Source organism: Pelecanus crispus, chromosome 2 (assembly GCF_030463565.1).
Source record: "Pelecanus crispus isolate bPelCri1 chromosome 2, bPelCri1.pri, whole genome shotgun sequence".
NCBI classification, from domain to species: Eukaryota; Metazoa; Chordata; class Aves; order Pelecaniformes; family Pelecanidae; genus Pelecanus; species Pelecanus crispus.
The window spans coordinates 11,798,797-11,825,921 of NC_134644.1; the positions used below are offsets into that span (position 1 = coordinate 11,798,797).

General features: G+C 35.9%; 1 protein-coding gene across 1 annotated transcript in view; it reads right to left on the reverse strand.

Moving 5' to 3' along the window:
* VIPR2 (vasoactive intestinal peptide receptor 2) overlaps positions 1-27,125 on the reverse strand; it is a 58,302-nt gene that overhangs the window by 26,014 nt on the left and 5,163 nt on the right. Inside the window, exons 3-4 of the mRNA XM_075705189.1 lie at positions 15,800-15,907; positions 11,969-12,066 (exon numbers count right to left, since the gene is read on the reverse strand). Of these exons, the coding sequence (XP_075561304.1) occupies positions 11,969-12,066; positions 15,800-15,907 (206 nt within the window). The remainder of the gene's footprint in view (positions 1-11,968; positions 12,067-15,799; positions 15,908-27,125) is intronic.

Here is a 27,125-nt window from a genome sequence, read left to right on the forward strand (position 1 = left end):
GTTAAGCTGTATCAGCACCTTTATATTTAATGTATTAATTGCTGTAAATCCCAGTCAAAAGTGTGCATTCAGCCCATCAGTATAGAATACCTCAACTCATTGATATTCATTCTCTTCTTTCAAATACATAAAGGAACACCAAATAGAGAATAACATCATTCTAGCTATAAAATATCTAAGCAATAAAGCCCCATTATCAAATTGCCTTTTTTTGCTGGCTGGACAAAATAAAGTGAAGCTACAAACTCACTACACTGAAATGAACATGCCAGATTTAGCACCAGCTGATTTCAGATCAGTACATGAGATAAGAACAGCTTTGGCTGGCTATCATGGATGATAATTTATTACCAAGTAAGAGAGGATAGAGATCTGTTCTCATCTGCCAAGATCCCACTTGCAACAATTTACATTCTCAAAAGGTTTGCCCAACTTTCTGACTTTCACAGCAACAGCTATACTAGCTCCCCGCCTTACACAGCCAGAGATACTGATTACAGAATCAAGACCTGAAAAAATGCAGTCAAGAGAGACATTCAGTTCACCCTTAAGCAGACATCACTGTTTGGTCAACACAAGTTCCACTGACATAATGAACAAACTGTACCTACTTGCCTAAATGTAGTCATCTAGTACTACTGGAGATGCCCTCGGGTATCCGAGACACCTGCATGGCAGATGTGACAAAGGACCTCTTTGCTGGAATGGCAGTGGTGAGTCAAATGTCACTAGATACCTATGTTTAGGCAATCACATCAAGCCCTGTTTCCAAACACTAGTGATTAGACACCTACACCTCAAGTAAACATCTAACTTCAGGAATTTTGATTTGCAAGTTAAATTTGAGCCTTCCAGATTTTAAAATATGTGGTAAGTATGTGAATGTAAATGACTGGAAAGAATGTGATGTGGTTGACTGTGTTGGCACAGACATGACTGAGAGACCATGACTGAGAAATTTGTTCCAGCACCTGCCCTGATGTTCTGAACACAGCCGAGTCAGTGCCCACCAGATAAGAAAACCTGATGCATAAGGTGAAAGGTTTCACATTTGGCTTCTACTCTGAATGGCTAAGAACAAAACTCTTGTCTTTTGATCACTTCTTCTGATGAAATTATTTGCAATTCAACAAGCTGCTTATAAAACAGTAACCACTTTTGTTGTCATATAATTATCTCATCTATGTATTGTATTTTTATGATGTTAATAATCCTTTAAAAGGCCCAAACATACCAGATCTGGACAGAGACTGTATATTCTTCTTAATTTTTGTCTTGTCTTGGAAGTTTTTGTTTAGGAAATATGTAAATGGTTTGGTGCCAAGTATATCAAATTTATATCTATGTTTAGTCTGCATTGTCTTTGCTCACTCTTTCCATATTTTTGCCCATCTTCATTTCAGAATGAATTGCACTGCTCCTACATTCTTTTCCTCCCCTCATTCCTGTCCTAGACACAGCACCCATTACACTTTCATAAATTAAGAACACAGAATCAACTGAGTTACAGATTAACGATCCACAGTCACTATAGTCTTTAGATGGCATGCATTAAAATTTTTATAGGAATGATTCTGGACCAGAAGTCATTGTTGGGAAATTGCAGTCAGACCAATGTTCCCATGGGAAAGCCTTGATTCTGCTTATATATTCTGCATTGCTTCACGTCAAGAATGATTTGAACTCAATGTATCTTTTACTTCCCCTTTTCTTGGAATCCATTACAATGAGTAACAACACTGAAATTTATCTGGTTTATGTAATTCAACTGAGTATTTTTTTCCATTTTTTGTAGAATAATTTTTTTGAGATCTCTATAAAGTTGATTTTAGGATAAGCAATTTTGCCTTCCTGTAAATGATTTCCGTGCCTGGAATGCAGAGCTCCTGTTCACTTCCTCAAAACAAGTTAGAATAAAGTGCAGGACAGTACAGTAAAGAAACAGATGCACTAATAGCCACTGAATTTTGCAGGGATGAGGCCATCTGAGGTAGGTATCAAGATTCTCTTTATAACCAATGAATACAAGCAGCAGAGTGCTATTCATGTCATCTTAAGACAGGCATTTAAAATAATTTAGAAGGATAGTGAAGTAAAAACACCTACTTTTTCTTCATTAAATACAAATGGAACCTAGAGAGACTAGTGCAGATGCAGATGACAGATGTCTCAAGTCAGACAACATGACTGTCCCAGGAGTTTCTCCACTGATTTGGTCAGCTCTCCATTGGGCAGTAAAAGCAGTACAAAACTTTGGGGTTTATTTCCATTAATATTTTTTCCTTTATTCTTTTTCTCCATCTTGCTTTGAAGGCCAGCATTTGAAGTCTGGCATTTGGTTTTGGTTTTATTTGGAATTCTTCCAACTGAGGTCCAACTCTCATGGGATTCCTGATACCACAAGTTTGTTTTCTCAGTAATAATACCATGAAGAAAAACCATAACATATTCTTTTAAAACCTTTCAAATAACTACCAGTGACTAGGTGAAATGAATAAGGTAAGACTCATTTAGCTTAATATATGTAACAGTGGGATATAATCTTTCTAAAAGGTAGGCAACTCAGCAGAATTAGTAATTGTCTCCCAAGAGGTGGGGAATCAATGGAGAACAGACTCTTCTACGCTATGATTCATGTGCTTTGTTAGGGTTGTAGCAATTCAAAGAAATAAGGATGATATGATTTCCATCCAGGCTCCAAAGACTAGATCTCCTTTGACTGTAGAGAAGGCACAGGCTGTCTGGATTAAATGCAGATGAGTACATTGTACAATCTAGTCAGATGACAGTCACCTGACCTGTAATTCTAGTCATGCAAAAGTACATATTTTTTGCTTACTGTTCAAAAACCTCAGTTTTGTGATGTGTCCTTACATTAGCAGCCATCATACTATTACTGGTAACTACACACAGTCCTATTGATGCCAATGCATAACATAATGAGCATGTATCTCAAAGTTGCTAAAGACTAATGAAAAAGAAACCAGTAGTGCTTGGTACAGAGATATTACAGGGAAGTGAGGAAGGAGGTATTTTTGAAGGGTAATTTACTAGAAGGTCAGGTGTCAGAAGCTACTGATTAAGCTATGCTTTAAATAATGTTTTCCCACAGAAATATATAAAAATTGTGGATTTTAATCTTGTGTTGCACCATTCTCACGATAGGCTGCAATACGTATATACAGCTATGTATGCACGCAAATGACGTATACTTTCTAAGTCAGTTAAAAATTAAGGTAATTCAAGTAAACCTAATTTAACGAAAATTAAATACAATGTTCATCAATTCAGCTTACTTCAAAACCACATAGTTAAACTGATTAAAGTTTTTGGCTAGCCACAGTTTGTGCCTTAGTCTTTTAATTCATTTCTTCTGTTATAATTTACATTCATTCAAAGCAAGACACTGGTCAAAAGGAGTTGTCATTCTTGCCAGATCTAAAATGAGCACAGAGCACGTAGTGAGCACAGCTCCAACTCTAGCTGCTGTAAACTGCAGATGCTATTTTTGTTCAAAATATCCTGTGCTTTTCTCTTACAGGATATCTTGCGGAAGACAGTACTGCAGAATGATTTTATAGTATGTTAAAGAAAACCAAGATGTTCCTTTCAAATTTGTTGTTTTTTAACAACATCCCTATGTTGCATTTGTTTGAGGAAAAGTTTTGATAAAAACATTGAGTTAAAAGCCCTTCTCTAACACATTTTTATCTTATAATCAATGCCTTAGAGCTATGTCTCCTCTTAATACCTCACTGTATAACCTGCCTTTTTGACTTGTACCCTCTGTTTCCTGAGATGTGAATCTAAACTCAAACAGGGAGAGGGAGAGAGAAAAATATCATTGAAAGGTATTTTTTTCCTGATGGATTCCTTCCCTTATGAATAAAATACTATCTGCTGTTTTTACCAATAAAGTATACTGCACAAAGTTCTTGACTGACCTGTTTGTAATAACGCCTCCACAAAGTCCTGGAGAGCTTATATCTAATTCATAACCCTTTGGTGCTCATGGTTAAGTGGACAAATTGTTCCTTTTGTGTCTGCTCTTGACTGGTCTGGCTAGACTATGATCTGCCATCATGCTGCCAAGTTAACCAGCTTTGGAGGCTGTCAGTTTGGCTGTCAGACAAAAGGAATAATATATGAAGAAAAAAATGAAGGATGTTATTTTAAAAAAATTGTTCATAAACATTCAAAGAGAAGGGAATCAGCTTAAATGGATTTGCAGGCAGTCTCAGAATGCAACACAAATTTCTCTAACAGCATTTTGGAGATTATTTTTATGTGTAAGGAGTAAATTTCCAAAGTCAGTAGTAAAAGCATCTGCTAAAGGGAATGGTGAATGGTCCAGAAATCCCCTGAAGGCAATAAAGGATTCTCACTAGAGACATCCTTTACTCCAGTTCTCTCATGCTTCAGCTATTATCAACTTGCAACAGAGATGATCTCAGTCCTTGGAAAGCATCTAATGGCCAATTCTATAGCGCTGGCAAGAAATACAGGAGCCATTACATTTACATTCTCCCAAGAGTCATGCCCTGTCTACATAAGCCATATGTCACCTCTTGAAGTAGATGGAACTATACCAGCTATATTCACTAAGTTCATAGAACTGAAAGCTGAAAGATTCTTCACCTTGCCAATTTTTGAAGGCATCATAAAACCCCATTATTCAAGTTGGGAGCTGGACTATTGTCTAATAACTCTACCTGTGGATGTAGATGCCTAAATTGCATTCAACTGCATAAACTTACTAAAATTACTACTGTCTATAAACAAACGTGCATGGCAGGTGTTGATATTACAGAATTGAAAATATTACTTTAAATATTTTTCAGCCATTAGACTATATAATAAGAGAGTGGTTTGTACTTTGGCATGAAGAAAGTAGCTGTGGTTCAAACAGCATTGGGTCAACTGAAACATGCCCAACAAAAAAGATGGACTTGTTTCATTTTTTTATCATGCTGTACCATCTTGAAAAATCTGTCTCGATTTGATTTCAGAAAAACTCCATTGACTGAATCTTTTGAAATTGGACCCATCTTGCTTGTATCTGATTTCAGAATTCTTAAATGAAGGAAAAAAAGGTAAAACCCTGCAGGACCTTTCTAACAAAGCATCAGTTGCCCAGCCACACTGATGTAACTGTGTCTCTAATTTATCCTCTAGCTATGTACTCTAAGCTTGACAGTAACTGTCAGGCAGCCTGGATGTTAAAATGACTCCCGTCACTTCCACCCACTAGGGAGAACAGAAGAGGTTGTCTTCCTCCAGAAAAAACCCATATTGTTTAAAATAATGTTTCTGGCATTCTGTACACATGAATGACCCCTACAACAAATAGTCTGAATAAAATCAAAACAAGAATCCTGTGTACTTTTAGTCCAGCACAATAGCTGTCAGTGTCAGCAGGACCGAATCTATCTGCTGGCCATTCATCTGCCAAACAGACGAACATGAAATAGCTACATGGAGGTGTAAGTCAGGACTGAAGCTAATCAGCCAAGAGTACTTTGACATTAGCTTAATAACAACCATGGTAATTTTGTTCAAATTATGTACAAGCAAATAAGAAATAATTACAGAATTGAAATTATATTATCATACGACATCAATTTTTAATTATTCTCTATTCTACACTTGAAATTGTGGCTACTGAGTGCATTTCTTTCTTTCAGGCCATTTTACTGGTCTAGTATTATAATGGTCAGAAATCTTAAATGTTTTAAAATTTTCTACTGATTAAAAATTAACCCTGCTTCTCAAACTATTGGAAAGTTAAGTAAACTACTACATTTTGAATCTATTTCATCAAATATTAGAATTAAATTCATGTGTTATGATTTTCAAAAACAAGCAAAAATTTTAGATGATTAGCATGAAGCACTTTATCAGACTCAGCATCAAAGAGGATGCAATCACACTGCTACTGAAATTTCCTGTATGAGCATAAATAAAAGTGTCTTAATTTGCCTGTAATACCTCTATAACTCATAGTGAATCAACAAAAAAATTGGCAAATGGTGTTCTGAAATTATATGTTTATTAAATATACACATGACCCCAATAAAGACAAATAATTAAATTCTGCATTTTGTTGTGGTAGTTGAAACCAGGAAATTACTTTAGATTAATATTGCTTTAGTTATAGCTATTAAATATTTGTCACTACTCTGTATGTTACATGGTACCATTTAGAAACAAACTTTTTGTCTTATATCACTGCAAAAGAAACAGACAAAGCAATATCAAATCTGATAGCACATAAAAATCAATGTCTTTTGTGTAAGATGGGCATATCTTATTCCTTATTTACTACTCTGTGTGAACCATAATTAGCCAGTTCTCATTCAAACTTTAGCTTTAGCCTCTGAACTTAATAAAAAGTCTGCAAGGCTGGCAGGAGTGAAATGAGTACAAAGAAGGTATGGATTGACCCAAACAGAATTTAAAACTAAATTATATTTTTAAAGATTTTAACACAGAATATATAGCATAGATTTTGTAACTGTATTCAAAGCATAAACTGATTTGTCATGCATATGAAATTGAAATGCCATTATGAAATTAAAATTGAAATGACATGAAATTTTCTGCATGTCTAACAAAAATAGTACTTTTGCAACAGTACTTACTACAGCTGGCCTCTGCAAAATATTCACATGATTATCTGAGTAATACTGATTCCAAAACTGAAATCCAACAATTTACTTTTAAAGTTTTGAGGAAAATATTCAAATTACAGTCACTGAGCTAAACTCAATAGGTAGTTAGGCACAGCAAAAATCAGTGGCTTATGATCTTCAGAACAATTTTATGGAAACGTTTACAGAATCCGTAACTGCTTTCTAGACTATAAAGACCTAATCCTAAGATGTTTCCTCCTTTTTTTTGGCTACCTAACGTTAACAGGTTTTAAAAGAGTATGAAAAAACACACATATAAAAATAAATTGGATTAGTACAAGTTTGTGTAATTAGTGCTATCTTCAATACACTTTTTTATAAAATCTATTCTTACACACCCTTGTCTTTTGTTTTCTTAGAACAGCCACCTTTTTCTGCTGATGTTTCCTTTAAAGTTAGTTTCATGCTATTTTTACTAAGTTCAGGAGACAGAAGTCTTCTGTTTATTTACAGAATAGACATAGCACAGAAGCTTCCTAGGCAAAGTTGACAGTTACCCAGTGGATCTTCAACCTCAGCCTTGGTTTGGAAGGACCTCTAGGGGTGAGAGAGTAATTCAATGCTGAAGGACAAAATGCTCTGAAGAAAGTTTAGGGCTTGATTCTTTTTCCAAAGGACTTTTACTATTGACTAGATGTCACCCTTAACGTTAAAGAAAAACCCACACCTCTTTATTCATTTAACCAAAAATATAATGGATCACTACTAAAGTATTTATGATCATTATCATCTCAAGTGATTCTTCATTTTGTTTATTCTGTGGGCTAGTATAGTCCTGTAATACTGTATGTAATAGGGTCTAGTATTCACAGGTATGATTACTTACAAGTATATTAAAATTTGTGGCTTACATTTTCATGATATGTGTGTCAGAGTACATTCCATAGTATCCAAATATTCATACTAGAAGAACATATCAGAAAACCTTAAACTGTACAAACACTGTAAAATCAGAACTGGGCCTAGCAGATGAGTTCAGTGCTTTAGAAACACTGAAACAAGTAAATGCAAATAGAATTGCAATAAAGAACCCGAGTTATTTCCTTCTGCAAAATGAAATTCAACAACACAGTAGCCATTTCTAAAATCTTGTAGTACTTATTTATAAGAGAATAAATATAAACTGAGATAAAGAGATGGATCACACGTTGTGGACAATTTACTTTTTTCTTATCAGGTACTTCAATGCTTTATAAATGGTGCAGAGCAAAATAGAATTTACTAAAAATATATGTAATAAAATTTGTATTCTTCATGGAATTTAATAATCTTTATGCAAGTAATTAATGCTATCCCTTTTCTGACATGCTTCTCCTTCAATGCACCTTAAGCCTTAAACAACATCCAAAAAAGATGACACCAGCATTGCCTTAAGTATCTCTTAATAATCACAGCATCATTAAGTAATGAAAAATGCAGAATGTAATGTAAATAAATACAGCATGACTAATAGGCACACAGAAAAAGTATTGGTAGATGGCTGCCCTGCATTACATTTTGTTGAGAGGGAAGGATTCAATTTAGACTCAATAAAAACAATCCATTAGTCCAGTGCAATGATCCACTTCACAGACAGTAGTAATGCATCTGTTTTCTAAAGGTAGCTACAGACATTCAAGACAGTGTTTGTTCGTGTCAGTCCTGACATCACTGCCTTGACTCCACTTGTCTTGGGTAGTGTATCTGTATTGGATAGTGGGTAGCACACCCAGGATGTTATCTCTGACAGCAGCCTAAGAGTGAATGCTTCAGGAAACTGGCCACATAGAGGAATACTTCTTCCATAGATGATGCTTCTACTTATGCACAAGCTGCAGTAGTATCACCACATTTAACAGCCCTGAGGATCTTTCCACGAATTTGTCTTTGTATGACCCTATGCATTCAAATCACATAGGCTGTAACTTGTATATATTGGGTTTTGTGTGATCTAATAAGCCTTGGGCCAATTCACACTATGATTAGACAACACTGTGCTAAGTGACCCAGTCATTATTTTAAGTAAAGTGGACACATTTCAGTCCTTTACATTCACCAGGCATCTTGCTGTATATTAATAATATTGACAGAGAGTTTAATACCCTCTGAGGACAGCTAGGACACATCTCTAGCATGTTCAGTCTAGATAGAAGATGTCTAAATATGTCCACATGAAAGGAAAGATTGCGGTGAGGCTTGGATTGGGTTAACACACCCTGACGTGTTTTTCTAGCATGGTCAAATCAAGCTATTCATTTTCCCATTGTGATGCCATACCTCAACAGAAAAATAAAAGGAAAAAAAAGACATTTGATGAATCTAAAACTCGATCTTGAAGGTTAGCAGTAGCTAGTTTACTTATAGGAAAGAGACTGGAAGCATATAATAAAGGCTTAGATATACAATTTGATATGATAACAACATACAGATAGTTTGTTCAGACACTGTCATACTTGTCAAATTGGTCCCCTATAAATACAGACAGAAGCACTAAGAATACCAACAGAAGATCTAACATAAAATAAAACTTTCTATTTAAGAGTGCTGTATCAGGAACTTCTAGTTCATTTCAAAATGTTAAGCAAATAATTTCTTTTTATAGAACCTGCTAATATACCATTTGACATGGAATGAAAATTGAACATTTTAACTCTGAAGAGTAAAATCAATGCAAATTGTGGAAGCAGACAAGTTCTTTCATACCCTGAACAATATCAGTGAACTTGGCAGAGAAATAATAAATGACATGCTTATGGTATTTTTAAATAAGCTTTCTCATTTCAGTGCATTTTCAGCATAAAAAATTGGTACCTATTAATAAATTGCCTCTTCAATATTTGCTTATCAATCTCTATCATTTAATCCTTCTGTAGAATATTCAAAACTGCCCAAAATAGATGCATATTTGGAGATACATATATATATGTCTGTATGCATGCATATTTTTTTTTTTTTTTTTTAAAAAATAGGTATGGAAATAAGTCCCCTTTGAAGTAAAGATACAAGTCCAAATCCTAAAAGACAGAAAAAAAAAAAAAGGAATAAATATTTAATTGGCTCTATAATGGAAACTCATTCAGCAGTGAAGATGCAGGCACCAAAATGACACCGAAGACAGTTTGTACCTACTCCTTTAACATTGTCTTCAGAAAAAAGCATACAGAAGAAAATTTAAGACTTACCACAAGAAAAGTATTTTGCCACCTTCCCTAAAATATGATCTCCTTAGTTACTGTAACTTTGAGGGCAACCTCACACATCACCTGCAAAGCATATTGTTGCATATTTTTGTGTCCAAAATATTTTGTATCCAAATACTTAGGATTTCATTTTGAGTTCTTTTTGTTGAAATTCTAGGTCAAATAAAAATGAACTATACTGACTTACATTGAGTAAGCATTTTTTGTTTTGAGGTGCTACCACTGAGTGCTAAGATCCAAATTCAAGAAAACATCTTCTTTCCATGTAACAGTTGGCTGATGCAGGACCTTAAATGCCTCCTGAAATCTCACAACTGCATGATACTTGCATTTTTTATATTGTCTCCCATGAAGAGAGAGATTTAAACATATGCTTTCCTGTTTCCCTTTTCAGATTTTCTTCTGATAATTTTTGCCCTTTCTTTAACTACAAAATACATAATATTTGCACAGGAACAGTTATCTTCTAATAGGCCAGCATTATTGTATCCACTTTTTGACTTGTCAGCTTGAAGGTTAGAAAAGAATTATTGCCTTGTCCAGCTGAAATAACCAGTTTATGATCTTCAGGCAAAGAATATTCCCTGAGCCATGACACTGGTACTTGAGAAAAAAGGACAGGGCCATCAGGCCATGTCGCTTGAAATGCAATCAGTGCTTGCATTTCCCCTTTCCCTCCCTGCAACATGCTATGCATTTATTCTGTACACTATCTATGTTAGATTTCTATGATATTCTATCTATCTATTGTACTTTTGTTAATAATTTTTTCAGTACCTGCTTTCCACATCTCTCTTCTGATTTTTATCCTCACTGGTTTATTATTTGCTCTTTTCCAGGCTTTTGTAAATGTTGCTACTACTTCCTATTTCCAGTTTCTCTAGGTTCATTTCTGCAAGTATAGTCAACTTGCATTTCATTCTTGTCCTTCAAATTACTAATGAATGTCAAACAAGAACTGCTTTTCTATTATTCTAGTTTATCTGCTAATTAAGTACTTCTCACTACTTGAAATGTTATCTTTTGTTAGTTTGAATTTTTAAGTCTTGATCCATTTTCACTCTACATGACAATGTCAGGGTTGAATGACAGTGTTTTAAAATGGCTGTTTTAGCAGTAATGCATGTGTGTCCCCAAGCTGTCAGATGATACCAATGTTTTAGAATGTGTCTTCAGAAAAGCTGGGAAAACAACATACTCTATCCATTCTATTTATTATCTATTTTCAACTACAGTAATGGCTGGGCTTTTAAATACAGAAAGAGATGGCAAGAACTGCATGTCTTAGCCAGAATGCCAGCACATCTCTGCAAACCAGACAGAACAAGTCTGCTAGAGCTATTCCACACATTGAAAATCCAGAAAAACCCAACCAGCCGAGTATCTTTATTCATGAGAGGACTTCATCTGTTCATGATAACAAGAGTTTTACTAACACTTTGAGCTCATCCTTGTAAACAAAATCTTGCTCTGTTAGCAGAAAAACAGATAAAAAATAGGTAAAACATGTGATGGAAAAAGTACTTCCCTCAACAAAAAGAACAAGAAATAGCATCTGCAAAGGGGACAAATTTGTTTTTCCATTTATACTGTATTTAAGATACCTTGATAGCTTTTTGAACCACTTCTAATTGCTAACACAATTTCAAGTCCAATATAAATTCACCATAATTCCAATGACCTCAATTCATTCTGTTTTACTTGTAACTTAAACACATACCAGCATGTACCAGTGGTGCATGTATTATTAACAGATTATTACAGTATTAGGATTTGTTACAATAGAAACTTCTAGAAATAACACAATGAAAAGCATACTGTGCCTAAGCCCAATAACTGCAATATTAGAAATATAGATGCATTACTACAGTTACCAACAGTATATAGCCTTGAGTTTCAGTTACTGAATTCTACATTTCTGATTTTATCTTATATGGCATTTGCAATCGAAGCATATGGCAATCAGTGCTACCAAAAATTACTACAGATTTCCATTAATTCTGATAGAGTAAACCGGGAATTATTTAGGAGCAGAATATGTCTGATAGTTGTATCGAACACCACCATCTAAATGAAAAGAAAAAATATTTTTCCTACCTTATAATCATCCTCATAGTCATTATATCCACAAGTACTAAAGATGTCAGGAAAAATATCTGACCATCCATTAGTTGTACAATTTTTGCTAATATTTCCTGTAAAGCAAAATTTGAGAGTTTAAATCAGAAAGATTCAAAAGTCTCCTCACCAATGAATCTTTAGACAACCTAACTTTGTCATTCTCTGTTAACATGCTGTATTTCCTGGCACTCCTGTTAAAGCAACCCAGCCATTTCCTTTCATGCGCTCTTCATTGATGTTACTTTGGGTTTTACTCTTGCTCTGAGTTGCCTTTGCACTAAAGAAAAACAAAAGTAATTCCAAGCTGTGATGGCAGGCTTCTGCTCTCGTATAACAGCTATTTCTGTTACATCTGCAAAAGCCTGAAATATTTTGCTGTTTTATCTAAAGTATTCTGGAAGGAGTCTTTCAGCTCACTCTATAAGGGGGATAATTTGTAGGTAAAGTAATTTGATAGAAAAGTAATTTAAGTGAGAGTTGTTCTAACCTCCTATTTAAGCTTTTCTGAGAAGGTAATACCAAATGATCTACTGAAGAGTTATAAAAGCTCTCAGATATTATAGTGATGAATTACTGCTACAGCAAATATTGGTAGAGTTGGTAATGCACTTTAAAGGCCAAATTATGTGATAGGTTAAGAACGAGGAAATAAATATGCTTGCTGAATCTCACTCTTTGAACCAATCACAGAAACAGTATAGTCCAAGGAACATACAGGAGATGTGCAAGTACGGTTGGAAAGGAATTTTGAACATCTATTAATTTCAGAAAGGATTTTTTGGTTGGAACTGAGAGAAGTTGACTCTTTTCCCAGATGAAGTCACACAGATGAGATAGGGGCAACTCATGATTTTACTCCTTAATCTAATTAATATGAACTAATGTTCATAAAATATTGAACAGCTTCAACAGGAGAAAACTGAAGAGTTTGATGTCAGAATAAAGAATAGTCATTAAAATTATTATAACTTACTCTTACAATGTTAAATCATAAGCAACTTCCCCTCACCTTTCTTACAGCAATTTATATCCATGATACTTGAAATCTATAATGACATACTGCTTTGGTTTGGAGTTTACCACTGGTCTTTAACTGACTTAAAGATGCCTGGTTTTCACCACACAAGAAGAAATTTATGTGTCACAGATCAACTTTGGCCAAGAATAACCAAACATGTTTATATACACTCCAAACTAAAGCTTTTGTGATTTTTATCTTGCTGATTGGTTACTGGAATTTCTTCTTTGTATAAAGTCTTCAGTGGAAAGCTGTAAATATCCTACAAATGGTTGACCAACCAACAACGGAATCTTTCTAGCTTAGAACAAGGCCTTGACCTCAAACCACGGTGTCTTCTCAAGCAACAGGACCACTTCTGCCATTTGGCACAGACATGCCATTTTTTAAAGAAAATGTAACCTATTTATACACTCTGAAGAGTCTTCCATTTAAAAGTACATCAAGCTTCTCTGACTAGGCAGAGCAGAGGAATGTGTTAACAGAATCACAAATTACGTCAAAGCCAGTTTTGCAAGAAAAAGACTGTGTACTCAAGATGATGGAGCATTTTCTACTATAAGTACTGTAAGGCCTTCTAACTTAGAGACAGTTAGGCAATGTTCTATGGAAGACATTGTTTATTTCTACACCATCATTGCATGCAATTAAATATTTCAGATGGAAACTTCATTTAAAACCTGTAACTTGACACATAGATTTGAATAAAAAGTTCACAGAGTCATTTTCTGATACTCATATGCTTACATTGTCATGTACAATACAGTAAAAACATTATAGGATAATATGATTGCTTTTGCAGTAAAAAGTCATTTAATATAAAGTTACTAATATTCAATAGAGAATTAATTATGTGGTATGCTTAAACTGTAACCTTGACCATCACAGAAGAAATTAAGAGCCAGTTCTCCAGAAGTTGTAAAAATGGGAAGACAATTGTGGTTTTTAGTTCACAATTTAAATTAAGAAATCTTTTAAAGAGTTGATGGTATTTAAAAGCCTACTTATGATTTGGAATACTTCCATAAAAAATACAGCAGTCTAGATCATCTTGTAGTAGAATTTTAATTCCCTTAAACCCTGAAAAAACTAAAACATACATCTCACAAATCTGGCTAAATAAAAAGAGTTATATTTCTTGTTTAAAGATATTTTTATAATTTCCTGTCAAAGAATCAAGTGAATTTGAAATGTGCTGTGTATGAATTAAATAAATTACATATTCCTGAGCATAATCGAATTACAAAGGTGCTGAGATACTTAGATCTTAATTGAATCAACCATGCAAGACATTTGCTGTCTTCCTTCTCTGAAATTATAGAAAGATAAGATTTAAAAAAATCTTCTTAATGAACAGGTACCTCTAAAAAACCACCCTGTTAGCTCCACAAGTAAGAAGTAAACAGGTAGCTATAAAAAAAGCTGTATACGGGAAAATTATAGCAAACTATAAAAAGGAAGTGATCTTTCAGTCTTGATGACGCCATGCCCAAGCGAGATAGAGTTGTAATGGATTGTGAAGGTTTCAAACTTAAATATTTATTGCAGTTGTTTTATAGGCAAATTAAAATGTTGTTGTAATATAAGATGCTAACAGTTGTTAAATATCAAACATCCAAACTCCAGAGAGAGCGCGCATGCTCCAGCTTTTGGCAAATAGACAGAAGCAGTGTGATTTAATTCAGATTTTGAATTTTTGATATTTATTAGTTTCCCTTGTCTCATGACAACACCTTAATATCTTTGTTTGAGTCATCTGAATACTTTTATAGATTTCATAAGATTTAGTGAAGATTACACATACTTTCCCCTTTATAAACTGTTTAGACTATCCACGATAATCTAATCAAGATTCACCAGCTCCAGGAATGAAGAAAATCTTTGCTCATCTGTAGATTGTTTTAGTTATCTATTTTTTACTGGAGCAAGACTTAATCAACAGTTTTGAGAACAAAGGTATTTTAGTCACACCCCAGGTTAGCCTCTATGTTAAAAGTAATGTTATTAAAAAGCTCTCCACAGAGACCTCAAAAGCAGAATTAAATCACTGTGATATTTTGCATCTTTCACCAGCTCTTCATGACAAAGGCTTCTCACCTGAGCAATGGGGATAAGGTTTTTTCTTGCTGCATTTTGAGATACATATGTGAAATGCTATGCGTGTATCATCTATTTTTAAAACCCCACTAACAAGCCAAAGTGCAAAATTAAACCACAGTATGATATATTGACAGGATGGTGCAGAAGATGGTAGACTTAAAACAGTTAAATGTTTCAGCAGTCTCAGCCACTGATGAGCTCTTTTCAAGTTCCATTAAAAAAACAGAATAAAAGGTTTCATAGTAACTACCTTAAATTGCAATAGTGATAATTTTTAGGTATTATGTGTTAATGTTGGCTCATTATTCTCATGAAGGCAAGGCAGAGCTTCCCTCCTAAGCACAGAAGGAACAAGCTGCATGTGACCTGCTGGCAACAGTTAAAGATGTCAGTCAGGCTCAGCTGCCTTAACCAGTAACATAAATAGGTCAAAAAGAGCAAGCAATGTCTTCAGCCTTGATGAGTGTCACTGTATCAGAATATATATTTAGTATCTGACTCAAAGAACACCATATGGACCACAAAGACAATTATTTGGTCTTTTCATGATGTATCATGTTAAGAATCTATTATTTCATCTCTTTAAAAAGAAAATAAAAAACTTAAACTGAAAAAAACCCTCATTTTAGCATCTTACGTTATAAAATACCAAAGAGAAGCCAGCAAAAATACACCTTAAAATGAAATACCTGGTTTGCCAGAATAAAAGCTAAATATTTTTGGACAAGGGACAGTGACAGTCTCTCCAATCTTCGCAGGACGCCAACAGGTGATGTTATCCCAAACTCCAACACATCCTGAAACAAAACCAGCAGTAACAGACTTGAAAGCTCAGTCTGGTCTGAATCACCCTACTGTATTTATCTTATAAAGACTTGGTGGAAGCTTTGGATGAGTAGTTCAAGAAAGACTAGTCTCCTTCAAAAAAGTTGCAAAGATGGCATTTTTTATGAAAATGTTAAGGGTCTGTAAGACTGTTGATCAACTTACTTTTAAGTCAGTTAATACATTGTTTGCAAAATGGCTCATTAAAACTATGTCATTTTGATGGGATCATGCTAAGAAAAGATAAGAAAACGTTAAAAAAAGTAAAAATAGTTCATTGGACTCAGCATCACAAATACAATGGGAACGCATCATGACTGGAGAATTTTTTGAACAATGGGCACGGATTAACAAAATTGTCTAAACTAAATAACAGAGATTTGAACAAAGACTGCTTCTGTACATTTATTTCAGGAAGGGGGGTCATAAAGTGTTATAGGCATGTTTTATGGTAGTACTAGTAGCAACTTGTTACTAGTAGATTGCAACTACTTGTTATGGTTTTGCCCATGCTGATGTCTCTATAAATGTGGCGCAAAAGCAGTATCTTGTGAATGGGCATAAATCTTCCTATAGCCTGCTATGGGCACTTGGATCAAGCATGCTCTATTTGTTTAAAGGTGACTACTTATAATGCATGCTTTCTAAGAGTTATGAAGGTTTATGAGTATAAGCCTTATGAAGAATTACATATGAAGAAGAGTACAAAGAAGTAAGGAAATGCTACTTAATATTATCCCAGTTCAAGTTCTGTCCAAAAAAACAAAAACCATCATGTGCAAAATTCTGGGCATTTATGTCTTCAAATAAGGCAACTGACAATGGACAATTTAAATTTGTAATTAACGCTAAAGAGAGAAACAAAACTTTTACCCTACCAGTATTATCTCCATAAGATTATTAGAAAGTATAAGGGACAGTTTGTTCCTTTCAGTAGAGAACATGAAACTTGGATTAGGAACTACTCACATCCATGTGTAATACTGTTCTTCAGAATGTTTATAGTGTTAGCAATCTACTATTCATTTACTCTGTGCTAGTGAGGTCATGCCCAAAATCAAGCCACCTGAGTAAAATGAAGCTGGAAAAGGAACATTTAAAAGTTCTGTATTTGTGTTAAACCATCTTAGTGCAATTAAACTTGGACAGCTTGTGTTGACTTAAAGTGTCTACCATCCTACTTTCAAAGTTAAAGTTACTTTCAAAGTACATGTAAACTAGGGAACCCAAGAGTTTGTTACAGAACGGGCAGTTGGATTCGCCCCTGCGTGTATGTCCTAGCTGCAGCTTGAAGGAAAGCCAGTGGCATAGCGTTCCCATGGACCTTACTTTCCTTTGGAAGACATCTTAAGTGTTATAGTCGGGAGGGAGCCTCTGTGCTGTACCAAGAATAGGGTTTGGAGATGAAAAAAGAAGATGAGAGGGGAATCATGGGCTAAATTCTGCATTTGGTCACCAATTCTGTAGAGTCATCTTTATACAGTTTCCCAAGGAAGTGCTATTCTCCAGAGTCACTTGTTCATGGGGACTGGGGCTTTCTTCACTCCTCTTAGGATTATACAGCTCTAAATGCAGCATCTGTTCTATATTCAGAAAGATGATGCCAAAAATAAGGGATTACTAATGGGAACACTTCACAAAGTTTATCTGTGTAGATAACCTGTAATGCCTTATTCTTCACTGCCTTGTATGCTGTATCAACCTCCAAAGAGGTATGCAACAAATTTATTACTGTTCATTACCTCACACACTCACCCATACTCACTTCAATGCCTTCTCCAGTCAAGCACCAAAAATCTCCAGGGAGATTTGGAATCTCCAAATCTCCAACCTATCAGAACCTCTCTGGGCAACCTGCACACACGCAACTTCCTCCATGAAGAATTTTGCCATGCATCTAATTAGGATTTCCCTTGCTGCAGGCTGCTTCCATTGCTTCTTGTTCTGTTTTTTTGTTTGGTTTTTTTTCTGTTCACATCTGAGAAGAATCTGGCTTCATCCTCTCTATAAGCCCATCAGGTAGATGAAGACAGCAATCAAGTCACTCTTCATCTGGCTGAACAAACCTGGCTTTCAGTCAATCGTTATATGCTGCATATTCTAAGTGGCATCTCCATGCTCTCTGCTGAGCCTATTAATGGCTTTCCTGTACACAGGAGCCCAAAACTGGACACAGTACTCCACTGAGATGCAGTCTCACAAGAGCCAAATAGAGACAGACAATTGCTTCTCTTGATCTACCAGTTTGCTGATGTAGCACAGTAAGCCTCATCTCTGTAGGGGTGCACTGCTGACTCATGTTTAAATTAATATATTTCTAAAGCAAACACTTAAAATGGGTAAGAAGAATTTAATCCTAAAAAATGCTTATTTCTTCCCAAGAGAGCCTGAAGTTGTTAATTCAGTTGTTAATTCAGTTGTTAATTCAGCTGCAGAATCTAGACTGTAGGTACCTGTCTTTAATCAGTCCCACCCTTATTTGCTTAATACTGTGTGACTAACCTCAGCTTGTCAAGTTCTCCAGTTACCTGAAGAGGACTAATTGTTTTGGTTCCTTTAGTTATTTTGACTCCTAGACCAATATATCGGATTCCTTCTTTTAGCCTTACCTTAGGGTAAGGGAGATTTACTTAGGACTAGGAACTGTGAGAGTGGCGTTCTTTTTATCTGTATTCCACAGTTGTCTGAGAAGTTCCTGTTCCCGCTGACTTTTCACTCTTTTCAGGTTTCTGGTCCTCACCTCCTGAATGAGTGTTTTTAGCAACTGACTCAGAATGTAATACTCCTTAAACTCCATAATCATTCCTTTTTTACTGATGATGATGCAGTTTGTCCTTTCCAGCGTATCTGCCCCTACAGCTGGTTCATACATTTTTTTAAGAATTAACTCATGGGTTTTATCTATGCTCTCTTTTACCTGACTACCTTCTACTCCCTCCAGCACTTGTGGCTTTTCTTTTAGCGTTAGTAATGATATTTCTGAGGTGATGTTGACTTGGCCATGTGTGTATAATTTAAGAGGTTTACATCTCAGCAAGTCATCCTCATATCCTTTGAAGTCAATGGAACTTAAACGTGCTTAGGTGCTTCCTGAGTTGCAGTACTGGATTAAAATCAAGTCCTACACTTCTATGATGCAACACCAGGGCCTATGCAAAGTAAAAGAATATTTACTTCAGCCAATTCAGGTCATGCTTCCTTCCCAATTGATTTTAAGCCAGAAACAACATCAACAACGTGACATACAAGACAGACAAAGAAACTATTTTCTTCATCTGCCAGCACTCAGAACTATAGTGACAAAACACAACTCTTTTGGCTTTGATGGATGTACTGCCTGAGCCAGCATAAACAAGCCCTGGAGTACACAAGAATAATTAGCATCTTGTGCGACTTCAGACCTTTTTAGTTCATCCCCATTTCCACTAACAAGTGAGAGCTGAGATGAGTCATGAAAGTGTTCATGCACACCCATAAAAGCTGATGACTTTCACAAATTTTCCCTTTTGTTCAGTATACTTTCTGTAAAATGGTGGATTTGCTACAGTAATCTGCAAACAGTTCAGAGGCCTTTATAAATTTTTGCTACACTGCTATATGGACTGGGCTAATGTTTTGCTAAAAAGGCAGCTGAACAACATGGACTTCAGAGCTCCACTAGTACCTTTACCACAAAAAACCACAAAACTCTTATTCAAGTTTCCCTTACATGAAATATTATACAGAAAAACAGAGGTCCAAGTCCTATTCCCACCAAAAATTATCAACACAATTTGTATCAGATCTCAAAGCTAGCTTGCAGGAAGGAAATCAGTATACAAGTTTTTGACATTCAAAACATTACAAGTCACTAATGTTTTCTGGGGAATGTATTTTTTACCTCAGTTTTTCACCAGTATTTTAGGACTTCACAGGTATCTATGGCACAGGAGAGAATGATATTTTTTCAGACTCCTTAAATCAAATAGATGAAATAACACAAAAGACATAGTTCCTACATCTAGACTACATTCATATGCATCAACAACCATGACAGTGAAACTTGAGTGGGTGTCATCAGAATCCCAAGAAGAATATTAAGCCTCAATTTATGCATATTTACAGGCTTATTTATTATGGTACAGGAAATCTGAGGAAAGTGCTGAAATTTATAGTTCCTGAATGACTACAGTGTGCTTCTGAAAACTGGCCTAGGGCTTAATGCTGAGATGATGGTGTTACTGGTGCACTACTAGGGGCTGTTAGAAGTACAACTGTTAAAAAATATGCACTTTTCTGGGCTTTCAACTCACACTTTTCCTCATTTTCCCTTCTGCCTATTACTACAGATTTTTGACAATATTACAGTTATATTTCTTTGTCCTCTCTCAGCAAAACACACCCTTATGCAGAGGTGGGACACAATTAACAAGCCCGTTCTTACTACACTTGCATCAATTTACCTCTTCCATCCCAACAACATATCTCTATTGTACAGCATAAGCTTAACTGTGCACAACTGAAACTAGCAATTAATTTCCCATTGATCTTGGAAATTCAAGATGTGGCACAACTGGAAACCTTGGTGAGTTTCACAGGTCTTCAAGTAGATATTGCTCTTTAACCACCACAGTATCCTTTTACAACAACGACATATGCAATATTGTCAGAGGGTGACAGAACATGATTCACTTCACCCTAAAACACATGAAAATAGGCCAGATTAATTGCTCCCAACAACTGTTTCTCCCCAGTGACTACAGAGCAGCCTGCGGTGCTATGAATACCTACACTGTTGGAAAATGGAAGTGCGATAAATGCTATGTTCATATGTTAAATGTGTCTCTCTCTGCACATAGAATATCTAGCTTGATCAAGCTTGATATTCTACTCTCTGCTCACTTACGCTCTACTGTTCTCTGTCTAGCCATTAATTCATTCAGTGTTAGGGTTTCTGGACTGTCATCCACCACTGCCGCATTTCATAAAATCATTATGTAGGCTCTTATTCTCTGGAAGTTTTAACCATCTCCTGCATATATAAGACTGTTTCCTACTATCTCCAAAGGATATTAAGATACAAACATATTTATTTGTAGCTTTAAATAAGGTTTTAAGTTTTAGTTCTAGTAACAATTCTACCAATAATTCTATAGAAAATATCTCACATTTTAAGTAAAACTTAAATTGCTCCAATGTTAATTTTCATGTCTGCAATTTTCTTTATTATATTAAAAAAAATTTCTAAGTACCCAAAAGTATTTTAATGTACCTTTACATGCTTTTATGTTCATTCATTGATTTAGTCTCTGGTTTGCGTCCAGCTTCAATAAATTCTGAAACCTTGAATGTTTTTGTCCTTTCACCCTGATATGTACACATATAAAACCAGCCCAGCTCTTGATCTGTCTTAGCTCCCCGATTTTTCCTGTGCATCTCTACTACTCTACTCTTTGCCTCCTTCTTTACCTATTAATAAAGCTAACAAAGAAAAAAAAATACAGGCTCTTCATCTCTATTTCTGTGGTGTCTAGAATAACTCCCCTGCATGCTACATATAACAATCTCTTTTCACCCTCTTCATTTGCATCATTTATTTCTCTGGTGTGTCATTTGCAGCATATCCAAGGAAACAAGCAATCTTCCCAGAAAACCTTTACTCAATGACTCACTCAAAAGTGTGGCCACAGTGTCACTCCTCTACGACTCTTCCCTCTGGTTCCTCCAGATGATATTGCAGATGCTATTCTTAGTTTCAATGAGATCACTTACTTTATTTGAATGTTTGGTCTTTAATGCTTGTGATGCATTTGCAGATACTTTATAATGAAAGGAAATGTAGCAGACTATAAACTACATTTTGTTTCTCATTTTTTTCAGGTTACTTAAGTATTGCCTCCACATTCCTCATACTGCTATCTGAGATCCAGCCTGTGAGCAACAAGTTTGCTTACCTACATGTGCTTCTTCATCTATAAAAATATGTAATGCTGAGTTTGTACTGTAAAGTTTTGTTTGCATACACATTTTATCCATATGTTAACCACTAGGTGGCACTTTGCATTTGGACATTAAAAATCGCCAATTCAAAGAGAGGTTTAGCATTTTTTAAACTGTCTTGGCGTGCAGGATACACGAAACAAAGAGAAAGTGCTTTGAAAATCAGCCAGAAAGTTGTCAGCTAGCCCAGGGTTTATTTTTCAAACAGGGAAACGTTTTGATTTTTGTACTTAACTCAACAAAGCATAAGCAATCTCACCTCTTATGGGCAATGTTTTCTAGACTGTAGGTCTGAATGCCCCAGCAAGTAATTTAGGCTGCATAAGAATTTATTAACATACACGGACTGAAATTCTTTCTGCATTTTCACACAATAAGAAAGAAAGGAAAAGGAGGCGCGGGAGAAACAGCGAGCTAGCAAACTGGAAGCAAAGGAAACACACAGCAGAACTGCTTAAAGAGGTAACAGGAAGAAGATAGTAGCAAAACCACTGTTGCTCCAAGCTACTTTGCTAAAGTTATTTGTCGTCTACTTTTGCCAGGGCCCTGAGTGCACTAATAGGCCTTAATGGCCCTGATCAGCCTCACGCCCCTGCCCAGGGTCCCATCTAAGCTCAGGCCTGGGCCTTCAGCCATCTTGTGGGTGCACCTGACCTCAGCTTTGTCACAGCAGTGCCTGCGCCTGCCTCTGCCTGGGCCCCAAGCCGCCAGTATAGCCCTGCCCGGCCATCCCAGTCCAATGTTCTTTGGAGACAACAGCATTTGTTTTTTTATGACTGGACAGCACTCTAATTTTACCATAAGAACACCATTTTCTATTATACTGGAAAGGTATTCATGGATGTATAGTCAAAGCTGTAAGAGTTTCATCTTCATGTTGCCCCAATTTAGACACGCCGTACATTCTTCAAAAACTATCATTAAATATCAATCTCCTGTTCATATAAACCCCACCACAAAATATTAAAGTCTCTATAAAGTATTGGGACCATATATTTCTGCTAGTTTGGATTATGTCTAACCCACATGCTATTTGTTGTATTAGTTGGAGCTTTTTTACTGCTTTGATATTCAAGATTGCTTCCTTGTGGTATTTGGACTTCCGATGTCATGGAGAGTAGACTGCCATGGCCACAGCTGTCTTTATCAGGACTCAAACGCAAAACTATGTGGGGCAGTATTTCTTTCAGAATCTTCTGAAAAACACAACAAATTCACTTATGGCTGTGCACTTTCCTTTTTCAGGGCTCCAAATGCCATTTATTAATGTCTACTGCTGAATTTCTATTTACGTTTTTTTGGGGGGGTAGAAGTTTCAGACTTTCAAAATTCTAGAATGCATCTGTGGCCACATGTTGCCTCTCTTCTTTCCAAAGAAGTTTGTTATTGTCACTCTTAGTAATCTTCATTATGTGAGATTTTTGAATGAGGCCGGTCAGGACATTTTCTTGGTCTTCACTGTTTATTTCCTGTTGGTTATTTTTCAGTCGGCAACTCCTTTCATTCAAGGTTCTTTCTCACCTATCGCCCAGCCTCCTCAAAAGATGAGACAGCTCTGCCTCTGTTCTGCCCTCAAATAATTAAGTATAGCTTCCACAAAGGCCAGACATTGTTAACACCATAAGGATGATCAGTTTTATGTGGTGTCATTAACAATGACACTTCAATTAATGGCAGCCAAAATAGACAAACATTCAAAGCAGCCCCTTCAGCTCTCCTCATAAAAAGATGCGTGAACCAAAAACTAACAGCATGTCTATACTACAGCTAGAAAAGCAGCAGCAGAGATTCAAGAAAGCTAAAGTAGTTCAGCCAAGAGCTACTGGTGCTGCATGAAAGGAAGTTCCATGATCCCACTATGTCATTTAATTCCACCTTTAATGCTAACTCGGATAACTCCAAGCAACACTGCAGAGTGAACTACTGACTCATTTTACAGAGAAAACAGCTGCAAAAACAAACAAAAACTGATGGAAGACCTTGATGAAATTGGGAGGATTAAGCAAGGGGGAACCCTGAGGAGATTCCCTTTCCATAGCAAAAGAAAGGCCTCATCTGGATTTGTGTACGTCTCCTATTTACTGATGTGGAGGAGAGAGTGATCATCAAGTTGGCTTAGTTACGCTTACAGTCAGTCTTTCTTTTGCACGATACAGAGATATATGTGTGTGTATGGGTGCGTTTGGAATGCAAAATAGGCACCTTTCTTACTGAAGAAATAACCTTAACAGCAGAGGTTAGTTGGATAAACTAACTTTGGGACAACTTCCCATGGGTCCAACATTCGAATATACTGTTCTAAAGAGCTTTCAGAAAGATGTGCTCTATTTCATCCACAAGATCATGAGCTCAGTACTGGAATCACTAAGCGAAATTCTACTGACACTGTAATTCGGGAGATTAGATTACATGGTGACATTGGCCCCTCTTCCTTTAAATTTATGAATAAGTGAGAGTATCATTTTGGTAGTCCTGTCTGGTTTAATTTCCCATTACTAGCTGCATTATGAAGCCTCTCTTTGAGAGGTTTATGAAATTCTTTCCAAAGACATTTCTCTTTCCGTCTACATCCCTTCTTCAAAGTTAAGATGCCATATCTAAAATTAAAAATGTTGTCTGGCATATGGGTCTCACAACAACACATTTTGGAAAGTAAGAGCCAAAAAGACTCATTTAACTGTGCAGCCACTCAGTCCAAAATGAAAAAAAAACAAACCCCAGGCTTCATTTTTTTCATAATGGGATCTTTTTAGAACTTTTTGTTGTAGAAACTTGTTATAAAGTCTACTGACTGAGTTTTAATATTTTTGACCGTAAGATTTTACTTTTCTTTTAAAAGGTGAACGGAAATGAATCAATTACTTTATAAGGTAAAATTCTAAATACTGAATAAAGACAGAAATTTGCAGTTGGCCATTTTTTATGTATTTTATTGGGAACTTTCTATTTTTTTAAGAGACAAGCCATGGGTAGTAGGTAAAAGATAAATTAGTGTTTTCCCATATGGACCTCAAACCCTATAGCTATTAAGAACTATTTAGAATGGAATGAATCTGCCCTCCAAAAATGAGAGTGCAAAGAAAAATTCTCTCCTAGGCTTTCAGCTAAGGTGCATCCATACCTCGGGTGTCAAATTATAGGAGGAAAGAAGAAAACAAATGCAGATGGAAGCCAATGCAGTCTTTATAAAATAAACAACTAGATTTTCTGGAGAGCACTACAGAGAGCAAGGCACTGCCACAGATCTTTGGAGAGTGACTTCCCTAGATGGAGTGTAGTGCTCTCTACTAATGGAAGAGTATGTGCTAATACCTGAAAATCCCCCAAAGGGTGCAAAGCAGGAGGTCCAGATGTCTTAACAGTTTGACATTGGCAAATGAGCAGAATTTAGACAAACTGGGTCCTGTGGTTTTAATATATCCTTAGCATTGTTCAGAGGATATTTACACAGTATTTATACAGTGTTTCCCTGCAAAACACACGTTGCTTTATTAAGCCATGAAGTAAGCAAGTCCTTCATAGACTTCACAGTCAACGATTTTAGCTGCACTACAAAAATTACTCAGTGAAATTCTTCAGCCCATGTTATGAGGCAGCTCAGGTAAGATGACTATAACATCATTTTATTACGTAAAAAAACATACCACAGTTGCCTTTAAATCTTTCCTTTATGTCTCCCTAACTGGGAGCTGAGAAGTATTAGATAAGGTATTCCAGACATAATTGCCATCTAGGCCAAAAGAGAAACTTCCTGTCCCATAAAATTTGGATCCTCCAAAATTCAGTAGCTACACATGCCAGCCAAATTCTGGAGCACGTTACATGGAGTTGTGAAGGCTTCTCAGGTGCCCAATAAGTTAATGAAAAAATTCCCACTGATTTTGACAATGGAGGCCCAAGCCTTCTGTGGAAAACCTCAGTGAACCTTTGTTTCCATATTCTAGACAGGACCTTCCACTAGATTTCATTATAGCTCTTGTGAGGTAGGTAGCACATACTAAAGTTAGAAAGGCATGACAAGGGCTGTATAACCATGTTTCCCATTGAGGAAAAAGTGAAACAGGTTTTGTGAATTTATTGTAATGAATTATGTTTCAAATGTACTACAAGTTTTAGGTGTGGAGCTAGGACTTGGACTAGTTCCAGCTTGCCAATTTTCATTAGCAATTCTTCTTTATCAGCAGTCAGAGTATCACTGTGACAACCTGCAAGTCTCTGTTCAAAATAATCCTTACATCTTTGTATGAATAGAGACAGTTTATTAGGAAAATAAGGACACCTAGAGAATGAATATTTTTGGAAATGCAAATGCATGTATTTAACATAGGCTCTTCTGAACAGGTTCTTGGTAAAGGTGCATAGCATGAAGCATAGGATGAATTATCCTATAACATTAAACATGTAAAGGGTTCATTACCACAGGGGCTTTATTCCAGTCTCCTACAAAATGGAATATTCACTTTGTTTCAGCCAGGCATTCAATTAAATGTATAAATCCTTCCGCTGCTCTTTTATCACTAATCAACACCATCAGACATGCTGTCTCCTTCCAAGACATGAAGCTCGTACACAGCAGTTTGCCTTCAGGAGGCACCCCTCTGCCAGTGAAGAGGCTGTGAAGAAAATATTGACAGAAAACTTCTTTCTTTCCCTAGGGAACCCAAAATAAAACTGGTGTGCATCACAAGAATACCCTTGCAGCAGCCCAGCATCTGGATCCCAAAAGTGGATCTTGAAGAAAGCTTGACTTTCAAAACTGTATAATAGCTAATAGTGAATTTATTAATTCAAGATTTAATTCATTAAGCTGTGCTAGTAATTATTTCTCCATCTGGCTTCACAGTAGCATTATTTATGTAACAGCCGTCTCTCTTCACCACTCACATAAATATCTAAATGTAGATCAATTATTCCAGTAAGATTTTGCTTGGAAGAGATACCCATGTAAACTATTCACTGTTATTATAATTTTTCTAATTACTGATCTGGATTAATCAAAAGGAAAAATTATAGTAAAATACAAACTGTTGATGATCCTTTTAATTATTTTATTGTATATAAATTGATACTAAAGTACGCACTGAGGGAGTTACACATTCAAATCAAGAAAAGAGGTGGAGAAAGCATCATGAGTTGGGACTCATGTTTTTGCTCAAAGGGCACTGCAGATGGCTGGTCCCTGAGGTATCATAATCATCTTCACAGCACATT